At 38.6% G+C, this 22,433-nt stretch overlaps 1 protein-coding gene across 1 annotated transcript; it reads right to left on the bottom strand.

Annotated features, from left to right (window-relative positions):
- Positions 1–305: 305 nt before the first annotated feature.
- On the bottom strand, positions 306–18,401 carry LOC110464689. Its single transcript, XM_021520034.1, has 6 exons — positions 17,831–18,401; positions 16,327–16,638; positions 13,832–14,137; positions 8,298–8,388; positions 7,760–7,977; positions 306–3,411 (listed from the first exon to the last, which is right to left on the bottom strand). Exons 1-6 carry the CDS (start codon positions 17,997–17,999, stop codon positions 3,116–3,118), a joined length of 1,392 nt encoding a protein of 463 aa, XP_021375709.1. The 5' UTR covers positions 18,000–18,401; the 3' UTR covers positions 306–3,115.
- Between the last annotated feature and the right edge of the window lie 4,032 nt (positions 18,402–22,433).

Below are 22,433 nucleotides of genomic sequence, written 5' to 3'. Positions count from 1 at the left end.
TTACATAAATATCATTCTAAATGTATTACATAGATATAATACTAAATGTATTACATATATATAATACTAAATGTATCACATAGATATAATACTAAATGTATTACAAAAATATCATACTAAATGTATTACATAGATATAATACTAAATGTATTACATATATATAATACTAAATGTATCACATAGATATAATACTAAATGTATCACATAGATATACTACTAAATGTACTACATAGATATAATACTAAATGTATTACATAGATATAATACTAAATGTATTACATAGATGTAATACTAAATGTATTACATTGATATAATACTAAATATATTACATAGATATAATACTAAATGTATTACATATATATAATACTAAATGTATCACATAGATATAATACTAAATGTATCACATAGATATACTACTAAATGTACTACATAGATATAATACTAAATGTATTACATAGATATAATACTAAATGTATCACATAGATATAATACTAAATGTATTACATAGATGTAATACTAAATGTATTACATTGATTTGCATTAAGAGGCATATACAGATTCATACTTAGAGAAATGGTTTGATTTCAACCAAGATTAGCTAAACCAAACTTGGTCGAAACCAAACCATTTCTAGCACAGTTGTTGCATGGAAATCAGTTAATTAATAAGAACAAACTTAGCTCCTTTATTGTGTATAAATATACAATCATCACATAGGTTATCAAATTTAGCCATGCAGATACATCATTAGTACGAGCATACCAAATTTGGTTGAAATAGACTTGTTTAGGGCAGCAACTGAATTTTAACTTAGCATGACAAATGGACAGACATGCAAAAAATAGTATCTCACATTCTCACTGATAATCAGGGCATAACTACAACTGTCAGCTACAGATCAACCGAATCAGAAACAGACACTAACTCCTAAAAATGTAGTTGAATCAAAAAAATAAAACTCAATCATGCATCTACCTAACATCCAGACATATGAACTAAATTTCCCATATATAAGTAGCAATGCTTGGGGGAAAAAATATTATAAGAAAATCAGAAAGGGGCATAACTCCTATCGAAATAATCAAAATTACTTACAAGCACACAACTAACCTACAGTATTGATCAAGTGTATGTAGGTTCATATATACTGCCCAAGAAAAAAAGTACCAGGGCATACTGGAATTTCTGAACAAATTTCTGAAAGGATATCAGAAGGAGATGCATAACTCTTTAAGATAACCTACTGCAAAACTACCTTAGGTACTGATTAATTGCACATAAAACTGGTTTAGAGGGTAAGCAGCAATTTGTTGCACAAGCTTCCATCCAAAGATGGACAGACAGATAACCACCCTGATCTAGTATATCACACTCCAACTTATACAGAGGTGTAAAAATATTCACATGGCAAGCAATCGGTCAACACATATGCTAAATTATATGAAGCTTGCATACCTACACATACATGTAATTAATTTATTTTTTTGGCTAAATAAATCCATGTTCACATCTATGACCTGCAACTTGTCCTTGTGGTGGAATGTAAAGAATGAATAACAATGTGTGGCTAATATTTTGAAGTTAAATGATACTTAAAAATGTATGAGAAAAGATTGAACACCTGTGGTTCCTCGAAGAGAGACACCATGATTTCCTCACTTTCAGCCTGGATACCCAAACATCACTGATAATATCTCATGGTCTGAGTTAACTACAAATGTACCTGGATACCCAAACAGTACTGATAATATCCAATGGTCTGAGTTAACTACAAATGTACCTGGATACCCAAACAGTACTGATAATATCCAATGGACTGAGTTAACTACCTGGATACCCAAACAGTAATGATAATATCCAATGGTCTGAGTTAACTACAAATGTACCTGGATACCCAAACAGTACTGATAATATCCAATGGACTGAGTTAACTACCTGGATACCCAAACAGTACTGATAATATCCAATGGTCTGAGTTAACTACCTGGATACCCAAACAGTACTGATAATAATCAATGGTCTGAGTTAACAACCTGATTACCCAAACAGTACTGATAATATCCGATGGTCTGAGTTAACTACCTGGATACCCAAACAGTACTGATAATATCCAATGGTCTGAGTTAACTACCTGGATACCCAAACAGTACTGATAATAATCAATGGTCTGAGTTAACTACCTGATTACCCAAACAGTACTGATAATATCCAATGGTCCGATTTAACTACCTTAAATTGATGAACTATATGACCAATCTTTAATTTCTATCTTTAGTCACAATATAATAACAGAACAGGTGGACGGACAGACAGACAGACAGACAGACTGAAGACACACAATCTAATTACTGTATACCCCCTAGCTTTGTTCCGTCAAACTCCCTAAATCTGAGGGTATTCACTTGTAAATTAGTCCTCATGAAGCCCATGCTGGGCAAAATTGGTTAACAATTATTGACTTAGTACTAACAATTAATTCTGAGACAGGGCCTGTTGTGATCTATACTTCCAAATGTTTGACATCTAACATCATGATTTGTAGGGTAACGGGTCACATTACATGTAATAGTATATAGAAAATCAAGTTAGGGGTGCAGATAATTGTAGAAAAAATTCAGCATTTGTTCATGTTAATATAAGTAAAATTCCATCATCACAGATAATAATTTGTGTTCACATTAGTTTCTGTCTTATATCACAGTTGTAACATTTTAAGGTAACAAATCAACCGTGTCACAACAAATGTCACCACAAATGAACAAACTTTGTAAATGTAGAGAGAAAAAGTTCAAAATCTTGAGTGTCCCATCACAGATGCTCAAGTGTTCAGTGCTTTCCTTGTAGTAGCAACACTGACTAAGTGAACCATGTGTGACTAAGTGAACCATGTGTGACTAAGTGAACCATGTGTGACTAAGTGAACCATGTGGATAAGACCTTTGTGTTTCTGACGTATGGAAATTTAAGGAATCTGTTGGTTCACTGAGAATACCGGTATATCATCAAAATTCAATATGTTTCGAATTAACTTTCGGTAACACAATATTCTCACTTAAAACTGTTTCAGCTGAATATTTTGGTTTGCTGCAATATCTTTTTCACTGTTCAAAGTTTGTTACAATGGGCCATTTTCACTCATAGAATCATAAGACCTGGCTGAAGTTCTCGGCTGCTGTAGGGAACTGTACAAATGCTTTGGCTGAAAAAATTGATGAGTAAAAGTTCTCTTGATGCCAGTTATGATTGGATGGGGCTCTTCTCTGTTTAACGATGGGTGGAAATCAAAGTCGGCTGTTTCTACGTGGGGCTTTCTCTTCATTCGCACGAAATATATAGATGACACAAGGACAATGAAAACACCAAGACAACTGAAGAAGATCGGGATGGCATATCCATGGGAACTGTAGGAATCTGAAATAGACAGGAAAGGTGATACATGTTTATAATGAATCAAACAGGAAAACAACATGACTATATATAAATATACGTATACCCATATTAGCTAGTAACATCAATCTGTAATAAATTAATGTCCAAAATTCACTCAAAATTCCTTATAAACCTCGTTTAAACCAAAAAAAAATGATAAACATCTGATGATCAAATTTCATGTAAAAGATTACCAGTAAACTTCAAGGATACATTGTTTTGAAAACTGTACTGTGAGGGTAAGTTACTGCATTATTGTGTGTATTTTTCATGGACTATGCCTGTAGGTTTTATATGGACTATGCCTGTAGGTTTTATATGGACTATGTCTGTAGGTTTTATATGACTATGCCTGTAGGTTTTATATGACTATGCCTGTAGGTTTTATATGGACTATGCCTGTAGGTTTTATATGGACTATGTCTGTAGGTTTTATATGACTTTGCCTGTAGGTTTTATATGGACTATGCCTGTAGGTTTTATATGTGAATATTTGAATTCAACATTATTTATTGATAATACTTATCAGAGATTATCTGTGGAAGCTTTGAATTTGCGAGGCTTTTTTGATGTACCTCTCATGACAATCAGGTGATGTACCTCTCATGACAATCTGGTGATGTACCTCTCATGACATTTGGGTGATGTACCTCTCATGACAATCAGGTGATGTACCTCTCATGACAATCTGGTGATGTACCTCCCATGACAATCGTGTGATGTACCTCTCATGACAATCAGGTGATGTTCCTCTCATGACAATAATCAGGTGATGTAACTCTCATGACAATCTGGTGATGTACCTCCCATGACAATCGTGTGATGTACCTCTCATGACAATCAGGTGATGTTCCTCTCATGACAATCAGGTGATGTACCTCTCATTACAATCAGGTGATGTACCTCTCAGGACAATCGGGTGATGTACCTCTCATAACAATCAGGTGATGTGCCTCTTATGACAATCGGGTGATGTACCTCTCATGACAATCAGGTGATGTACCTCTCAGGACAATCAGGTGATGTACCTCTCATAACAATCAGGTGATGTACCTCTCATGACAATCGGGTGATGTACCTCTCATGACAATCGGGTGATGTACCTCTCCTGACAATCGGGTGATGTACCTCTCATGACAATCGGGTGATGTACCTCTCATGACAATCGGGTGATGTACCTCTCATGACAATCGGGTGATGTACCTCTCATGACAATCGGGTGATGTACCTCTCATGACAATCGGGTGATGTACCTCTCATGACAATCGGGTGATGTACCTCTCATGACAATCGGGTGATGTACCTCTCATGACAATCGGGTGATGTACCTCTCATGACAATCGGGTGATGTACCTCTCATGACAATCGGGTGATGTACCTCTCATGACAATCGGGTGATGTACCTCTCATGACAATCGGGTGATGTACCTCTCATGACAATCAGGTGATGTACCTCCCATGACAATCGGGTGATGTACCTCTCATGACAATCGGGTGATGTACCTCTCATGACAATCGGGTGATGTACCTCTCATGACAATCGGGTGATGTACCTCTCATGACAATCGGGTGATGTACCTCTCATGACAATCGGGTGATGTACCTCTCATGACAATCGGGTGATGTACCTCTCATGACAATCGGGTGATGTACCTCTCATGACAATCGGGTGATGTACCTCTCATGACAATCGGGTGATGTACCTCTCATGACAATCGGGTGATGTACCTCTCATGACAATCGGGTGATGTACCTCTCATGACAATCGGGTGATGTACCTCTCATGACAATCGGGTGATGTACCTCTCATGACAATCGGGTGATGTACCTCTCATGACAATCGGGTGATGTACCTCTCATGACAATCGGGTGATGTACCTCTCATGACAATCGGGTGATGTACCTCTCATGACAATCGGGTGATGTACCTCTCATGACAATCGGGTGATGTACCTCTCATGACAATCGGTTGATGTACCTCTCATGACAATCGGGTGATGTACCTCTCATGACAATCAGGTGATGTACCTCTCATAACAATCAGGTGATGTACCTCTCATGACAATCGGGTGGATGTACCTCTCATGACAAACGGTTGATGTACCTCTCATGACAATCGGTTGATGTACCTCTCATGACAATTGGGTTGATGTACCTCCCATGACAATCAGGTGATGTACCTCCCATGACAATCAGGTAATGTACCTCTCATGACAATCGGGTGATGTACCTCTCATGACAATCAGGTGATGTACCTCTCATGAAAATCGGGTGATGTACCTCTCATGTCAATCAGGTGATTTAAAGTCATTATAGTGTACCTCTCATGACAATCAGGTAATGTACCTCTCATGACAATCGGGTGATTTACCTCTCATGACAATCGGGTGATTTACCTCTCATGACAATCGGGTGTTGTACCTCTCATGACAATCGGGTGTTGTACCTCTCATGACAATCGGGTGTTGTACCTCTCATGACAATCGGGTGATGCACCTCTCATGACAATCGGGTGATGTTCCTCTCATGACAATCGGTTGATGTGCCTCTCATGACAATCGGTTGATGTGCCTCTCATGACAATCGGTTGATGTCCCTCTCATGACAATTGGGTTGATTTACCTCCCATGACAATCAGGTGATGTACTTCCCATGACAATCAGGTAATGTAACTCTCATGACAATCGGGTGATGTTCCTCTCATGACAATCGGGTGATGTTCCTCTCATGACAATCGGTTGATGTCCCTCTCATGACAATTGGGTTGATGTACCTCCCATGACAATCCTCTCATGACAATCAGGTGATGTACCTCTCATGACAATCAGGTGATTTAAAGTCATTATAGTTATTTATTATTTACTTAGTTATGCATTACAGTCATTTTGACACCAATTAATTACTTTCACATGAAATCTGCAAAACTCAAAATGATATATTAAGAAATTTCATGTGAAAGTAATAAATTCTTAATTTCATAAGTCCATGCACTGTTAAATTGTTTGTATAATTTGAACTATAAACAGTCTACAAATACAGACAAATTTGAAAATATTTTTCTTCAAATTTTTCCAGTACATGGACAATCACATGTTGAAATAGTGAAATCATCATCATCATCATCATCATCATCATCATCATCATCATCATCATCATCATCAAATATCATTAAAAGACCTATAAAGCATGTATCACTCACCTAAGCATTCAAGCAATCATGGGAAATTATTTTTATTAATAGTGATACTACAAATAGTTTGCCATTTTAGGCATTGCCTCACAGTATCAAGGGGTTCAGCACTCCTCTTTCATATATCATTTCATTTCTAGATTGAAATGTTGCTTTATAGGCAAATGTTTGAAACACATACTCAACTGTTTCTGTGTTACAGTGTATATAAATTACACCCCTGGGACTAAGTCATCAAGGGCGAGGCTGACACAAGTACAAATCCTGGTACAGACACTATGATTGTGTTTGTCTCTTCATGTCTACCTATTGTACATTTGGTTGACTGGGTGGAGATCTAAACTGTGGTAAAGGATGTCATCTGTTTGTAAGTTATGACCTGGGGACTAAGTCCCTGAGATGGGGCAGGATGGCAGAGTCAATCCTGGTAGCATGGACGTATTGTTTTTTATGCCTTTTATATGTATGTGGTTATATAATGGGGATCAGAATTGTTTTAAGTAGAAGCTTAACTAACTATTGCCCACCCATCCCCAAGGGTCACCACAGCTTCTCAACAAAAATATGATCACCTTGTCCTATTGACATTTTAAACAAAATACAGTGAACATCTTTGCAACAGTTAAGGAAGAGTACTATTTCACATCAAGAAGCCTTACATTCAGATTTAAGCCCAATTCCATCTGGCATCAGTGGAGCCACATTCCTTGTTCATGTAATGTTGAGTTTTCTTGGCCAAAGGAAGCACCAAACAAAAATTTGTTAATATCTCTTTGCCAATACTGAAATAGTGTTTTCAAGATTTTTCTGCATTTCTTTTAATGAGTCCCACTTCTCTGACCCAAGCAGGGCCAAACCCACCATTTAGGCAACATTTTGAGGTCAAGATAAAGATTGAAATCCCTTCAAATGTACGGAAGGAGAAGGATTTTAAAGTTCTGTATTATTAGCCCTTTGCAGGAAAAGATGATAGAAACTGGCAAAGGATGACAGACCATGGCATTAGCTCACAGGTGCCTACGTATACAGTCAAGGTGAGTCGAAAACAAAAGTGATGATAATTCCTTGGAATCATTGACATCTACAGGCAATAACAAACAATGTATATACTGATATTAAGGAATGACACCTGATATGTACCTGTAGCATAGACGTGTACAACACCTGTCCTATAATGCTGTTGACTGACATCGTTCTCTAGTCTGAAGTGGATATGGTAGAGACCAACACTGGGAAACCCCACCTGAACATCAAACTGCTTCCTGTTTCCTGTCAATGGGGACTCACATGTTGTGTTGCTACAGTAACTGGAATTTTTCTTAGCCTCACACACCTCCCAACAAATTACTGTCGGATTACTGTAAATATAATGTATAAATAGATCAGACTCAATTATCAGACAGAACAACACTTAGTACATATGATGAATAAGTAAAACAAATGATGGAATTAATGAGAAATGTGAAAAAAAGATAGACAATGTCACACTGTATGGATAAACATGTACACGAACTAAGACATGAAAGGCCACACTTTGCTTCAATATAATATGCTCAAAAAATTAAGCACTGAGCAAATAGGTATGAACGTATGTAGCAAGAGTTTGACTATGACATTGAGGAAGGTCTAACGTAGTAACGTTCATGTGATCGTTATTAAAGGAAACTATTTCACTGACCTGGCCTTGTAGAACACAGTCAGATTCAAAAGGTTGTTAACATCTACAGAGGACCTTCCAGACAGGTTCCATTTCACCCCTTGTATAGCATCTGTAACGAGAGATGTTATTGTATAGATATCAACACAATTATCATGTATTCATCAGTTATAACTGGAAACTCGTTATATTACTCTTGCATTTTAAAATGTGTTGTGCATTCAAAAGTCCTCATACAATGAAGTCTGCTAACACAACAGTGACTTTCAAAGTAAATCAAAATCTGTTTCCAGCAACAAAGAGAAGAATCTTCATAAAACTACTTCAAAAATAGCATTATATCACCCTGCTATTATTTACAGGATTTGACAGTCAAATCTGGTAATGCAGGGTTAAAAACGTGTGCCAAAAGATATGAGAAAGCTCTATATGGAGTATGTACTTCATGAGAAACAGAGCCACTTTAACAAACTTTGACCCTGAAATCTAACTTGACTACACGTACCTAGTGGTCATATGATAATTCAATTTCCACACATTAAAGTGATGTTGGCCAGAAGAACAATTTCCACACATTAAAGTGATGTTGAATTGGCCAGAAGAACAATGTCCACACATTAAAGTGATGTTGGCCAGAAGAACAATTTCCACACATTAAAGTAATGTTGGCCAGAAGAACAATTTCCACACATTAAAATGATGTTGGCCGGAAGAACAATTTCCACACATTAAAGTGATGTTGAATTGGACAGAAGAACAATGTCCACACATTAAAGTGATGTTGGACAGAAGAACAATTTCCACACATTAAAGGGATGTTGGCCAGAAGAACAATTTCCACACATTAAAGGGATGTTGGCCAGAAGAACAATTTCCACACATTAAAGTTATGTTGGCCAGAAGAACAATTTCCACACATTAAAATGATGTTGGCCAGAAGAACAATTTCCACACATTCAAGTTATGTTGGCCAGAAGAACAATTTCCACACATTAAAATGATGTTGGCCAGAAGAACAATTTCCACACATTCAAGTTATGTTGGCCAGAAGAACAATTTCCACACATTAAAATGATGTTGGCCAGAAGAACAATTTCCACACATTAAAGGGATGTTGGCCAGAAGAACAATTTCCACACATTAAAATGATGTTGGCCAGAAGAACAATTTCCACACATTCAAGTGATGTTGGCCAGAAGAACAATTTCCACACAATAAAGTGATGTTGGCCAGAAGAACAATTTCCACGCATTAAAATGATGTTGGCCAGAAGAACAATTTCCACACATTCAAGTGATGTTGGCCAGAAGAACAATTTCCACACAATAAAGTGATGTTGGCCAGAAGAACAATTTCCACACATTAAACTGATGTTGGACAGAAGAACAATTTCCACACATTAAAGGGATGTTGGCCAGAAGAACAATTTCCACACATTAAAGTAATGTTGGCCAGAAGAACAATTTCCACACATTAAACTGATGTTGGACAGAAGAACAATTTCCACACATTAAAGTGATGTTGGACAGAAGAACTTAAGATATACAATACTGGAGTCTGTCCAAGACTACCTGTGAAATCACAATAACAACCTTTGTTCCTAAAAACTAAGATTGCCACCTGATTTCCATTTTCCTCCCCAAAATGAAGGTAATAATGCATAGCTGAGACACAATGAGAATCTGAGTACACAATTTTAGAAAGATTTCTAAGAAACAGCTACGGTCATTTAAGGCTGTGCCTCCATGTGTGTAGTGTATGTACATGGTTGCATGTGTGTATGCAGGAGACAGGGTATGTTGGTGTACTTGCCTCCTTGTGAAAGCGCGGATCTGATGCCAACTTTATAGTGCTATCTCACTAAAATACCATGCTGAATGCACCAAGCACAGCATCCCGCTCGGTCACATTATACTGACAATGGATGAACCAGTTGTTGCCATTCCCCTAAATGCTGAACATTAAGCAGGGAATAACAACTACCATTTTTTCTGAACAAGAGTGATAACAAATTTTGTACTGAAAATGCAAGATGGCCACATAGCGGCCAAATTGTTCTTCATATCCACAAACGAAATCTAATTCACACAACTAGAACCAATAGGAACCTGTATACACATTTTGAGATCTGTCCTGTACCTTCGGAGAAATGGCAATTATAAAAATTGTTTACATACAGATGGAATGATGAACGGATAGACAATCACAGACAAAAGATGATGGTGGACTAAATAAGTCACAGGATATTTCGATGCTCCAGTGCTAACAGTTAATTGTATAGAACTAGAGCAGACAGCTGATTGACAGTGGCTTGGACTTTCTGTTGGGACACCATTTTAACAGGCCATAATTTCTTAAGAAATGTTGCGACCCCCTGGATTTTTGTCTTTTTTCCCAACCCCAAAGGACTGCAATTCGTCATGCAACGTCATTCAATAATTCTGTTAATAAATAAAAAAAATGATATATTCTCTTTATGATGTCACTCTAACTGTAACATGCTCTCTGCCAAATGCAGCAATATATTTTTAATGATTTGCTTACAGTCCTTCTTGTTTAATAATAAAAACATCCTAATTTCGTATCTTATATGACAATACAGGACTTTTGTCTAGTCATATCGTGGTTATAAGGTCGACCTGTAGAGTGATATTGTCCTTAACTTCGTAACAATTAATAAGGCTGTTATAAGGTCAACCTGTAGAGTGATATTGTCCTTAACTTCGTAACAATTAATAAGGCTGTTATAAGGTCGACCTGTAGAGTGATATTCACCTTAACTTTGTCACAGTTAATAAGGCTGTTATACAGTCGACCTTAAGAGTGATATTCTCCTTAACTTCGTCACAGTTAATAAGGCTGTTATAAGGTCGACCTGTAGAGTGATATTCACCTTAACTTCGTCTCAGTTAATAAGGCTGTTATAAGGTCGACCTGTAGAGTGATATTTACCTTAACTTTGTCACAGTTAATAAGGCTGTTAAGGTCGACCTGTAGAGTGATATTGTCCTTAACTCCGTCACAGCTAATAAGGCTGTTATACAGTCGACCTTTAGAGTGATATTGTCCTTAACTTTGTCACAGTTAATAAGGATGTTAAGGTCGACCTGTAGAGTGATATTGTCCCTAACTTCGTCACAGTTAATAAGGCTGTTATAAGGACGACCTTTAGAGTGATATTCTCCTTAACTTCGTCACAGTTAATAAGGCTGTTCTACAGTCGACCTTAAGAGTGATATTCTCCTTAACTTTGTCACAGTTAATAAGGCTGTTATAAGGTCGACCTTTAGAGTGATATTGTCCTTAACTTTGTCACAGTTAATAAGGCTGTTAAGGTCGACCTGTAGAGTGATATTGTCCTTAACTTCGTCACAGTTAATAAGGCTGTTATACAGTCGACCTTTAGAGTGATATTCTCCTTAACTTAGTTCTATATAACCACATTTTCACCTCAACAAAAGATCATAATTGATAATCAAACCTGAGGTTATAAAAGGGATAATATCATTGTGTATGGGATAGCTAGAATGAGGTTATCTACAGTAACAGAGACATTATCCTGTGTGACCTGATGAGTGATAAAAATGTTGGTCTGGAGACCAGATAAGATAGATAGGGAAACAATGTGCCTGGTCCAAAGTCTAGACACCGACATAGATGTTGTGGTGTTATCAGTAGTGTTGCTGGTGTACAAATATATACTGGTATATATACTAACATCTTTATCATTCATGCTGTGTTGTTTGTAATAAATGTTCTGGTTTGTGGTCAAACAGAATGTCAGTTACGTCAGAGTTATTCTTAACTGATAACTACACCACATGAGAATTACATGTCACAGACAACTATGCTTCTGTCAATTACACTTCACAGACAACTCTATCTAAGATATATGCTTTCCACAGAAATGTATGGGAATGGGTTGGGACTCTCAATCAATTCCTTACTTTGACAGAAGGATTGATTTCAATGGTATGGTAGGGCATCCAGGCGATCCTGCAAACATGTATTCAAATCTTCACGCTCAACATTTGTATATAATGTCGTATTGTTTGGGGACGGGATCTCAACCGAATGAAACTAATGACCCAGGGACCAAGTTTCCAGGGGTAGGGCTGCATCCTTGGGTAATCCTGGTAGCATATGTGTATTTGTATGTTCATACTGAGCACTTCTATATATATGTACATGTATATATTGTTACAGGATAGGGATCTCAATGGTTGTTTTTGTTACGACCCAGAACGAAGTCCCCAAGGGAGGGAAATATAAGCAAAAGGCTAACCCAGTATATATCTCTTCATGTAAAGCAATTTTATATACTTGTATGGTTATATAGGGTTGGGATCTCAACCATTTTCAACTTACAATTTTTTCTGGTCATATTCCTGACCCTCTTGGGGGTTTGCGCCTTCATTTGCACGTTTTTCATCATCATCTGATGCTTCTGACCAAATATAGTTGATATATATCTCATAGTTCCAGAGAAGAAATCCCTTAATGCAATATTGCCAATGATCCCATTTTAAGACATGCCTCTTAAAGCCTCCATGTGGGTCAGCCCCTCCATTTAAATAATTTTGAATTCAACCACCTGAGAATGCTTCCAAACTGATATAATTGATTTACATATCACAGTTCTAGAGAAGAAGTTGCTTAAAGGAATATGGCCAAATTACCCCTTTCTGTTCAGTCCCTTAAAAATATACATAAATTAAGTTCCATCACATTTGTGGTGTCTCCCTATTTTGGAGGGAAACTAGCTGATTTCTCATCCTCATTTGTGACTGCTGTAATAAGCAGAATACCCTCTATATTTGTTAACTATGTTACATATGATTTTGTATTTTGCAGTGTAATTCTCCCTCATGAACAATTTGAAAAGTTGGGATGTATACACACACACATTGATCCATTAGCTGGTGTGTAAGCATCACTAAATCTGTGATATGTGGTTTGTGAAGTGTAGAGGCACGAGGACAGCCATGTGAGGATTAGCAGCCAGGGTCAAATGGTCAGTTATACATGTTTATGATACACTAAATACACATATCACTACCAATGTTATCTGGATGGCAAAGCTTAGTCTATATACATTGTATTGTAGTATTACAGTAAGAATTATCAGTATCCACTGTTTACAAGCACAATATCACTGCCAAAACATGTATTGTAATTTCAACACTTTAACTGTTTTAACATCTATATGATTTTATGTGTGAGACTTGCTCAAGTTCTTCAAGTCTTTTTTTCAAAAATCATATACTATTCCTTGCGATAAATTTTTACAATGAAGAAAATGTAGAAAAACTGTTTTCAGAAAGTAATTTCACTTTCCATTTTGGTCCAATCATCAACACCTTGCAAAGCCAACAGTTTGGTTTGGTTAAATTTTGTTTAACGTCCTATTAACAGCTTAGGTCATTTAAGGACGTCCTCTATGCGTGTAGTGCATGCGTGCTTGCGTGTGTGTATGCAAACCAAACAGAAACATATATATCATAGTATGTTGATCACGAAATAAAATCTGAATAAACCCAAACGTCACGACGTACCTTTCACCTGTACATCCTCTGACCATTCCCCTTTCTTCTCCACGAACTCATCTTCCAGGCTTGTGCTGACAGAAACAGACAGCTTCTCCATTTTCTCTGCTTTTTTCAATGTAAACACAAATTTTGGTACTGTTGTGTGGCCCAGCAGAGTTTTCCCATTAAACCAATGAAACGAGGATGTTGGTTTGGACTGGAACTTATCAGTCAGGTTCACAGAGAAATCTATTGGAATATTTGTTGCTAGAACTTTTTTATGTTTTTGATAACTTAAACTTTGTTTTAAATCTATTTTTCCATTCAGTAATGCTGAAAAGAAGATAAAAAAAAGTTAATCAAACTGGAATTGCCAAATCTACCTACAAAAGTCAATCTCACCAAAACGTTCATTATATATACAAAGTATACATGCACAAATACAAAAACAGAGAGGCACAGCGTTCAGAACCGGTCGCCTTAATAACAAATTATCTAGCAAGTGTATTCTATCAAACCTGGTGGTCTAGAAGGTAAACAAAGCTATAGTGTATAATATGGCAGGCCGTTCCTTCTAAACCAACAGGGTAAAGCTAGTAGCACCTTATTCAATCTGAAAAACTACTCTAGGGTTACAGAGGAACATATAGAAGGAATATATAGCACACTACACAAATAGAATACAGTTTGTATCTCTACAAGTATAGCTATATAACCATAGGGAGGCCACACTTTTACAGGACATCTGCACTAATGAGTCTAAAACATCAAATACAGAAGGGCTGTTCCATTTAGTGCCTTGTATGTTTACATCAAAATTTTGTACTGTAACCTGTATTGTACGGGAACCAATGCAATGAAAATAGCACTGATGTGATGTGCTCTCTCTTTCTGTACACAAAACCAGATGTATGGCAGTGTGCAGAATAGAATAAGCAGGTATAATACACTAAACCTAAAGGGAAAATCCAGAGAAGGTATAACAAGCAGGTATAATCCACTAAACCTAGAGGGTAAAGCCAAAAAATGCATAACAAGCAGGTATAATCCACTAAACCTAAAGGGAAAATCCAGGGCATGTATAACAGGCAGGTATAATCCACTAAACCTAAAGGGTAAAGCCAGAAAATGTATAACAAGCAGGTATAATCCACTAATCCTAGAGGGTAAAACCAGAGAAGGTATAGCAAGCAGGTATAATCCATTAAACCTAAAGGGTAAAGCCAGAGAAGGTATAACAAGCAGGTATAATCCACTAAACCTAAAGGGGAAATCCAGAGCAGGTATAACAAGCAGGTATAATCCACTAAACCTAGAGGGTAAAACCAGAAAACGTATAACAAGCAGGTATAATCCACTAAACCCAGAAAATGTATAATAAGCAGGTATAATCCACTAAACCTAAAGGGAAAATCCAGAGAATGTATAACAAGCAGGTATAATCCACTAAATCTAGAGGGTAAAGCCAGAAAATGTATAACAAGCAGGTATAATCCACTAAACAAGCAGGTCCTTTCACCTGAACATGTTAGAGCTAGAGAACAGAATGAGCAGGCATATTCTACTAAACAAAGATGGTGAACCCTATTCTACTAAACAAAGATGGTGAACCCTATTCTACTAAACTAAGATGGTGAACCCTATTCTACTAAACAAAGATGGTGCACCCTATTCTATTAAACAAAGATGGTGAACTCTATTCTACTAAACAAAGATGGTGAACCCTATTCTACTAAACAAAGATGGTAACCCTATTCTACTAAACAAAGATGAAACAAAGATGGTGAACCCTATTCTACTAAACAAAGACGGTGAACCCTATTCTACTAAACAAAGATGGTGAACCCTATTCTACTAAACTAAGATGGTGAACCCTAAGTGTAGAATACAGCAGGCCCCATAAAATCCATTCTGAGACCAAGAGGGTAATCCTAGAATGTATAATACAGCAGGCCCCATTAAATCCATTCTGAGACCAAGAGGGTAATCCAAGAATGCATAATACAGCATGCCCCATTAAATCCATTCTTGGACCAAGAGGGTAATCATAGAATGTATAATACAGCAGGCCCCATTCAATCCATTCTCGGAACAAGAGGGTAATCCTAGAATGTATAATACGGCAGGCCCCATTAAATCCATTCCGAGACCAAGAGGGTAATCCTAGAATGTATAATACAGCAGGCCCCATTCAATCCATTCTCAGACCAAGAGGGTAATCCTAGAATGTATAATACCGCAGGCCCCATTAAATCCATTCTCAGACCAAGAGGGTAATCCTAGAATGTATAATACAGCAGGCCCCATTAAATCCATTCTCAGTAAAAGTGTCTAAAGCTAACCAGAAATATTTCAGTTTTTGATCCCAATCCTTCTTCCTTCAAATTATCCCTGCTCTAACAAATGCCTAGTAATGATCTTGTACATATACAGAACATCTACATGAAAGCTGACAACTACGTCTGTCTGCTGATATATCAACCCTTTGGTTAAATAAGCTGAATTTATCGTGTCATACTTACATGTTAGTGTGAACTTTGTTCCTCCCTTGGCGACTAAGTGATATTTGATGTGTGTTAGTTTCTCCTCTTTGGAATACACACACACCTGCATTGTGTATTGACTGGGTAAAACAAAGCTATAAGTTTGAGTCATGTTTGCTTCAAAGTTATCCTCCTTCCTTAACTCATGAAAATCTGCATCATTGTTCCAAACATACAGGAAGGAGGTGGAATCAGCCAGGTGTCCTGTCTTGTTGAACATCTTGGCCATGAAGTCTATTCTTGAATCCAGTACTACTGGACCGGTGTTCTTTATTTCCAACCGATATTCATCTGGGAAGAAAATATATAACGATGAACCATAAGACAACATTGGTTGCATATAATTGTTATATACATTGTATCAGGAATTTATAGAGGAAACTGGCATACGGGCTGAAGGAGTATTGTCAATCAAGGACCCCTGTCCCCCTGCACTGTGTTTTTTGTATATATACATTATAGTTTCGGATACAGCTGCAGTAGCACAGTCACATGACAGTTCCACTTACCTGGTAGCTCAGTGGGATACAAACATAGTATCCTTTCAATGCAAACATAGTATCCTTTCAATGATAATATTTTGTTTATACCATCTTTATCATTTTTCATAAAAGCCCCACAGGTACATAATATGTATATAGTTACAGTGTTTGCAGCGGTATGGGAGTCCTTCAGCTATACATATATCTGACACAAAAATTGTATGTCCCTTAGAAATGGTACGATCAATGCAGGAATATGAATCAAAGAAAAAGTGAAAAAATGTACATTTGTTAGATTTTGATAAAAAAGCATATCATGTAAGCAACGTTTTGTAGGTACAATATCATACATTAATGCATCAACATATCTTTGTTTATCTACTTAATAAACCATATATGTAGTAGACATTGATCTATGTACATAATGACCATCTCTGTGAATCCATCTACAGTGGATGTAGTTCTATTTGAAGATCAGGTCACACAGCCATATATCTGTTATAAAAAGATGTAGCCAGAGTTTCTTCTGGCCCTGACACCAATGCAGACTTTGACAGTTGACAAACAGATGTCTGGTGCATTGACAGTTTGACAGACAGATGTCTGGTTGGTGCATTGACAGTTTGACAAACATCTACATGTATCTGTCTAAATCTGCATGGTATCAGAGCCAGAGGAAACTCAGACTTAGAATGATGCAAAAATGTTCAGCAGTAGAATAAATTGGAGGTGAGGTGATCGATGTGGGCTTTGTAGATGAAGAAGGGGAAAGAAAAAAAGGGGTCCCCCATATTATATACTTGCACCTCAATGTTTAGGGCTTAAACTTAGACATTTGACCAGACATCTATAAGGGCAAGAGGCAACTCGGGCTAGGAGAGACCTTGCACTGGCAGAAAACTAAGTAAATGATTTTTTCCCATTCGTATAGTGTGTATTTAAAGAGAAAATGGCAGATCTTGATCCCTGTACATTCTATTTCTAGGTAGGCCTAGTCGTACCTGATATCTCACGGACTTCCACTTCGGGTCCCTTCGGCAAGAAATCTGTGTTTATCCTCTTGCCCCGTATCCCAACATAACTTTTGTTGCACCCGGGGATTCTAGTGTAAGCTCCTTCAGGGTGTGAAAAACTGACAAGGAAATAAACGATGAAAACGTACAACTTCATCTCCGTTAGAGCTTGCCTACATATTTTGAACAGTTTTGAACAGTTTTGAACGTATACGTATCTCAAAGCCTACGATGAAATTCCTTTATCGACACATGTGATTTCGCATATAAGCAAAATGCAAGTACACAGTTACAATCAACTTGTGACGGTCTCCGAGTTGCACAACAGAACAGTGCTCAAACAAGTCACATGCTTTTGTTTCACAAATAGGTCAAATGTCAATCTTTATGAATGGCCGACTTGTAAACAAAACCTCGTGACAAAGATACACAACGTACTCACAACAAGTCATAGGTTTGATTCATTGTAGGAGACACCGTTGTAACCGCAGGGGCTGGACACATTAATAGAAATATGAGATGAGGCATACAGTTATAGTTAATTTGACGATCAAAGATCATCCCTGAAATACCCTGCAGGTCGCTGTGGCGGGTATGAGTTGTCTTTCTTTGAACACTGAATCAAACTCGAAACCATGGTGTGTGTGTGAGTGTGTGTGTGTGTGGGGGGGGGATTGGATTAATGTTGCTTTGGAAACACAAATATTTACATCTGCCTGACCATAGAATCAAAAGCCAAATATTACCTGTATATATGTGTATAATTATGTCAATGCATCAANGGGGGGGTCATTTTGATTGTATTTTAAAAAATGTATACATTTTTTTATGTTTCCAGTTTTTTGTTTCTATAACTAGATTTTACACATGTCTATGACAGTCATCAGTCAACCGTTTTTCTACTAATATGAGTATGTAATCGCGGAAACCTATAACGAGGATACCTATATATAATAGTACTATCTCATCTCATATTACTATTTAATAAGTGTGTCCAGCACCCGTGGTTGTAAGCGTTGATTCCCTTCTGGAGATGATTCTAAACGTAACCAATCGGCTTCCGGTTGTGTTTGGAGGCATTTTCAGTGGACATACCATGTACAATACTATACCTATACTACTAGTGAACTTTGATATAGGTTGTGAAAAAATGCTTCTAAACCTTACCATTTATAGTCTCTTAATTGTTATGTCCTCTGCATGGTTGTTCTTGTTTTTACTTAAGAATTAGGAAGCTTTCTTTGAAATTATCTCTCCCATTTACCAAACTGAAAGCTTGCACCATGTCTGACCTAAATGTAAGTCTCCTTATAACTAGTGGGTAGCCCTAGAGTCTCTCTGGATATGTTAGGTGATACCAGGAACCAGTTTAGTGTCCCTCCTCTGGACATTTTCGATATTTATTTGATACTTTTAAGTTTTTAAGCCCAGACTACTACAGAGGTCTCAGAAGTTTCATTGTGAGCATCAGTGATTGTCTCAGTATCACTTGGGTCTTCTCCCTAACCCATTGCCCCGTTATCTGCTATTATCCGTGGGAACTTCTCCCTGGCCAATTGTCCCGTTATCTGCTATTATCCATTGGATCCTCTCCCTAACCCATTGCACCGTTATCTGCTATTATCCGTGGGATCATCTCCCTGACCCATTGCCCTGTTATCTGCTATTATCCATTGGATCCTTTCTCTAACCTATTGCCCCATTATCTGCTATTATCCGTGGGATCATCTCCCTGACCCATTGCCCCGTCATCTGCTATTATCCATTGGATCCTCTCCCTAACCCATTGCACCGTTATCTGCTATTATCCGTGGGATCATCTCCCTGACCCATTGCCCCGTCATCTGCTTTTATCCATTGGATCCTCTCCCTAACCCGTTGCCTTGTTATCTGCTATTATCCATTGGATCCTTTCTCTAACCTATTGCCCCATTATCTGCTATTATCCGTGGGATCATCTCCCTGGCCAATTGTCCCGTTATCTGCTATTATCCGTGGGATCATCTCCCTGACCCATTGCCCCGTTATCTGCTATTATCCGTGGAATCATCTCCCTGACCCTTTGTCTCGTTATCTGCTATTATCCGTGGGATCTTCTCCCTGACCCATTGCCCCTTTATCTGCTATAAGTATCCATTGGATCATCTCCCTCACCCATTGCCCCTTTAACTGCTATTAGTATCCATTGGATCCTCTCCCTAACCCATTGCCCCGTTATCTGCTATTATCCGTGGGATCTTCTACCTAACCCATTGCTCCGTTATCTGCTTTTATCCGTGGGACCATCTCCCTGACCCATTGCCCCTTTAACTGCTATTATCCGTGGGATCATCTCCCTAACCCATTGCCCCGTTATCTGCTTTTATCCACATTATCTTCTCCCTGACCCATTGCCCCTTTATCTGCTATAAGTATCCATTGGATCATCTCCCTCACCCATTGCCCCTTTAACTGCTATTATCCACAGGATCTTCTCCCTGACCCATTGCCCCTTTATCTGCTATTAGTATCCATTGGATCCTCTCCCTACCCCATTGCCCCGTTATCTGCTATTATCCATTGGATCCTCTCCCTAATCCATTGCCCCTTTATCTGCTATTATCCGTGGGATCTTCTCCCTAACCCATTGCCCCGTTATCTGCTATTATCCGTGGGATCTTCTCCCTGACCCATTGCCCCTTTATCTTCTATTAGTATCCATTGAATCCTCTCCCTGATCCATTGTCCCGTTATCTGCTATTATCCCTGACCCATTGCCCCGTTATCTGCTAGTCCATTGCCCTGTTATCTGCTACTATCCGTGGGATCATCTCCCTGACCCACTGCCCCATTATCTGCTATTATCAGTGATTATCCGTGGGATCATCTCCCTGACCTCCTCTCCCTCACCCATTGCCCCTTTAACTGCTTTTATCCGTGGGATCATCTCCCTGACCCATTGCCCCGTTATCTGCTATTATCCGTTTGATCTTCTCCCTGATCCATTGCCCCGTTATCTGCTAGTCCATTGCCCTGTTATCTGCTACTATCCGTGGGATCATCTCCCTGACCCTTTGCCCCGTTATCTGCTATTAGTATCCATTGAATCCTCTCGCTAACCCATTGCCCTGGTATCTGCTATTATCCATTGGATCCTCTCCCTCACCCATTGCCCCTTTAACTGCTTTTATCCGTGGGATCATCTCCCTGACCCACTGCCCCATTATCTGCTATTATCAGTGATTATCCGTGGGATCATCTCCCTGACCTCCTCTCCCTCACCCATTGCCCCTTTAACTGCTTTTATCCGTGGGATCATCTCCCTGACCCTTTGCCCCGTTATCTGCTATTATTATCCATTGGATCCTCTCCCTCACCCATTGCCCCTTTAACTGCTATTATCCACAGGATCTTCTCCCTCCCCCATTGCCCCTTTATCTGCTATTAGTATCCATTGAACCCTCTCCCTATCCCATTGCCCTGTTATCTGCTACTATCCGTGGGATCATCTCCCTAACCCATTGCCCCCTTGACTGCTATTAGTATCCATTGGATCCTCTACCTAACCCATTGCCCCTTTATCTGCTATTAGTATCCATTGAATCCTCTCCCTAACCCATTGCCCTGTTATCTGCTATTATCCATTGGATCCTTTCTCTTACCTATTGCCCCATTATCTGCTATTATCAGTGGGACCATCTCCCTGACCCATTGCCCCTTTAACTGCTATTATCTATTGCCCCATTATCTGCTATTATCCGTGGGATCATCTCCCTAACCAATTGCCCCGTTATCTGCTATTGTCCAATGAATCATCTCCCTAACTCTTTGTCTCGTTATCTGCTATGGGATCATCTCCCTGAACCATTGCACTATCTGCTATTAGTATCCATTGAATCCTCTCCCTACCTAACCCATTGCCCCGCTATCTGCTTTTATCCACATTATCTTCTCCCTGACCCGTTGCCCCTTTATCTGCTATTATCCGTGGGATTATCTCCCTAACCCATTGTCCTGTTATCTGCTATTATCCGTGGGACCATCTCCCTGACCCATCGCCCCTTTAACTGCTATTATCTATTGCCCCATTATCTGCTATTATCAGTGGGACCATCTCCCTGACACATTGCCCCTTTAACTGCTATTATCTATTGCCCCATTATCTGCTATTATCCGTGGGATCTTCTCCCTGACCAATTGCCCCGTTATCTGCTATTGTCCAATGAATAATCTCCCTAACCCGTTGTCTCGTTATCTGCTATTATCCCTGGGATCATCTCCCTGAACCATTGCACTATCTGCTATTAGTATCCATTGAACCCTCTCCCTATCCCATTGCCCTGTTATCTGCTGTTATCCATTGGATCCTCTCCCTAATCCATTGCCTCTTTATCTACTATTATCCGTGGGATCTTCTCCCTGACCAATTGCCCCGTTATCTGCTATTGTCCAATGAATCATCTCCCTAACCCTTTGCCCCGTTATCTGCTATTATCGGTGGGACCATCTCCCTGACCCATCGCCCCTTTAACTGCTATTATCCACAGGATCTTCTCCCTAACCCATTGCCCTGTTATCTGCTTTTATCCACGGGATCTTCTCCCTGACCCAT

Source organism: Mizuhopecten yessoensis, unplaced genomic scaffold (assembly GCF_002113885.1).
Source record: "Mizuhopecten yessoensis strain PY_sf001 unplaced genomic scaffold, ASM211388v2 scaffold11021, whole genome shotgun sequence".
Taxonomy (NCBI): Eukaryota; Metazoa; Mollusca; class Bivalvia; order Pectinida; family Pectinidae; genus Mizuhopecten; species Mizuhopecten yessoensis.
This window is presented reverse-complemented; position numbering and strand designations above follow the sequence as displayed.

What these genes read in the sequence shown, in the direction of transcription:
- LOC110464689 (XM_021520034.1), bottom strand. Translation starts at nt 17,999, where the DNA reads ATGAAGTTGTACGTTTTCATCGTTTATTTCCTTGTCAGTTTTTCACAC. An exon ending in AGAGGATGTACAGGTGAAAG is followed by an intron (nt 8,389 to 13,831) that starts GTACGTCGTGAC and finishes CTCTCGTTACAG; the next exon opens with ATGCTATACAAGGGGTGAAA. An exon ending in ACTGTGTTCTACAAGGCCAG is followed by an intron (nt 7,978 to 8,297) that starts GTCAGTGAAATA and finishes TTATATTTACAG; the next exon opens with TAATCCGACAGTAATTTGTT.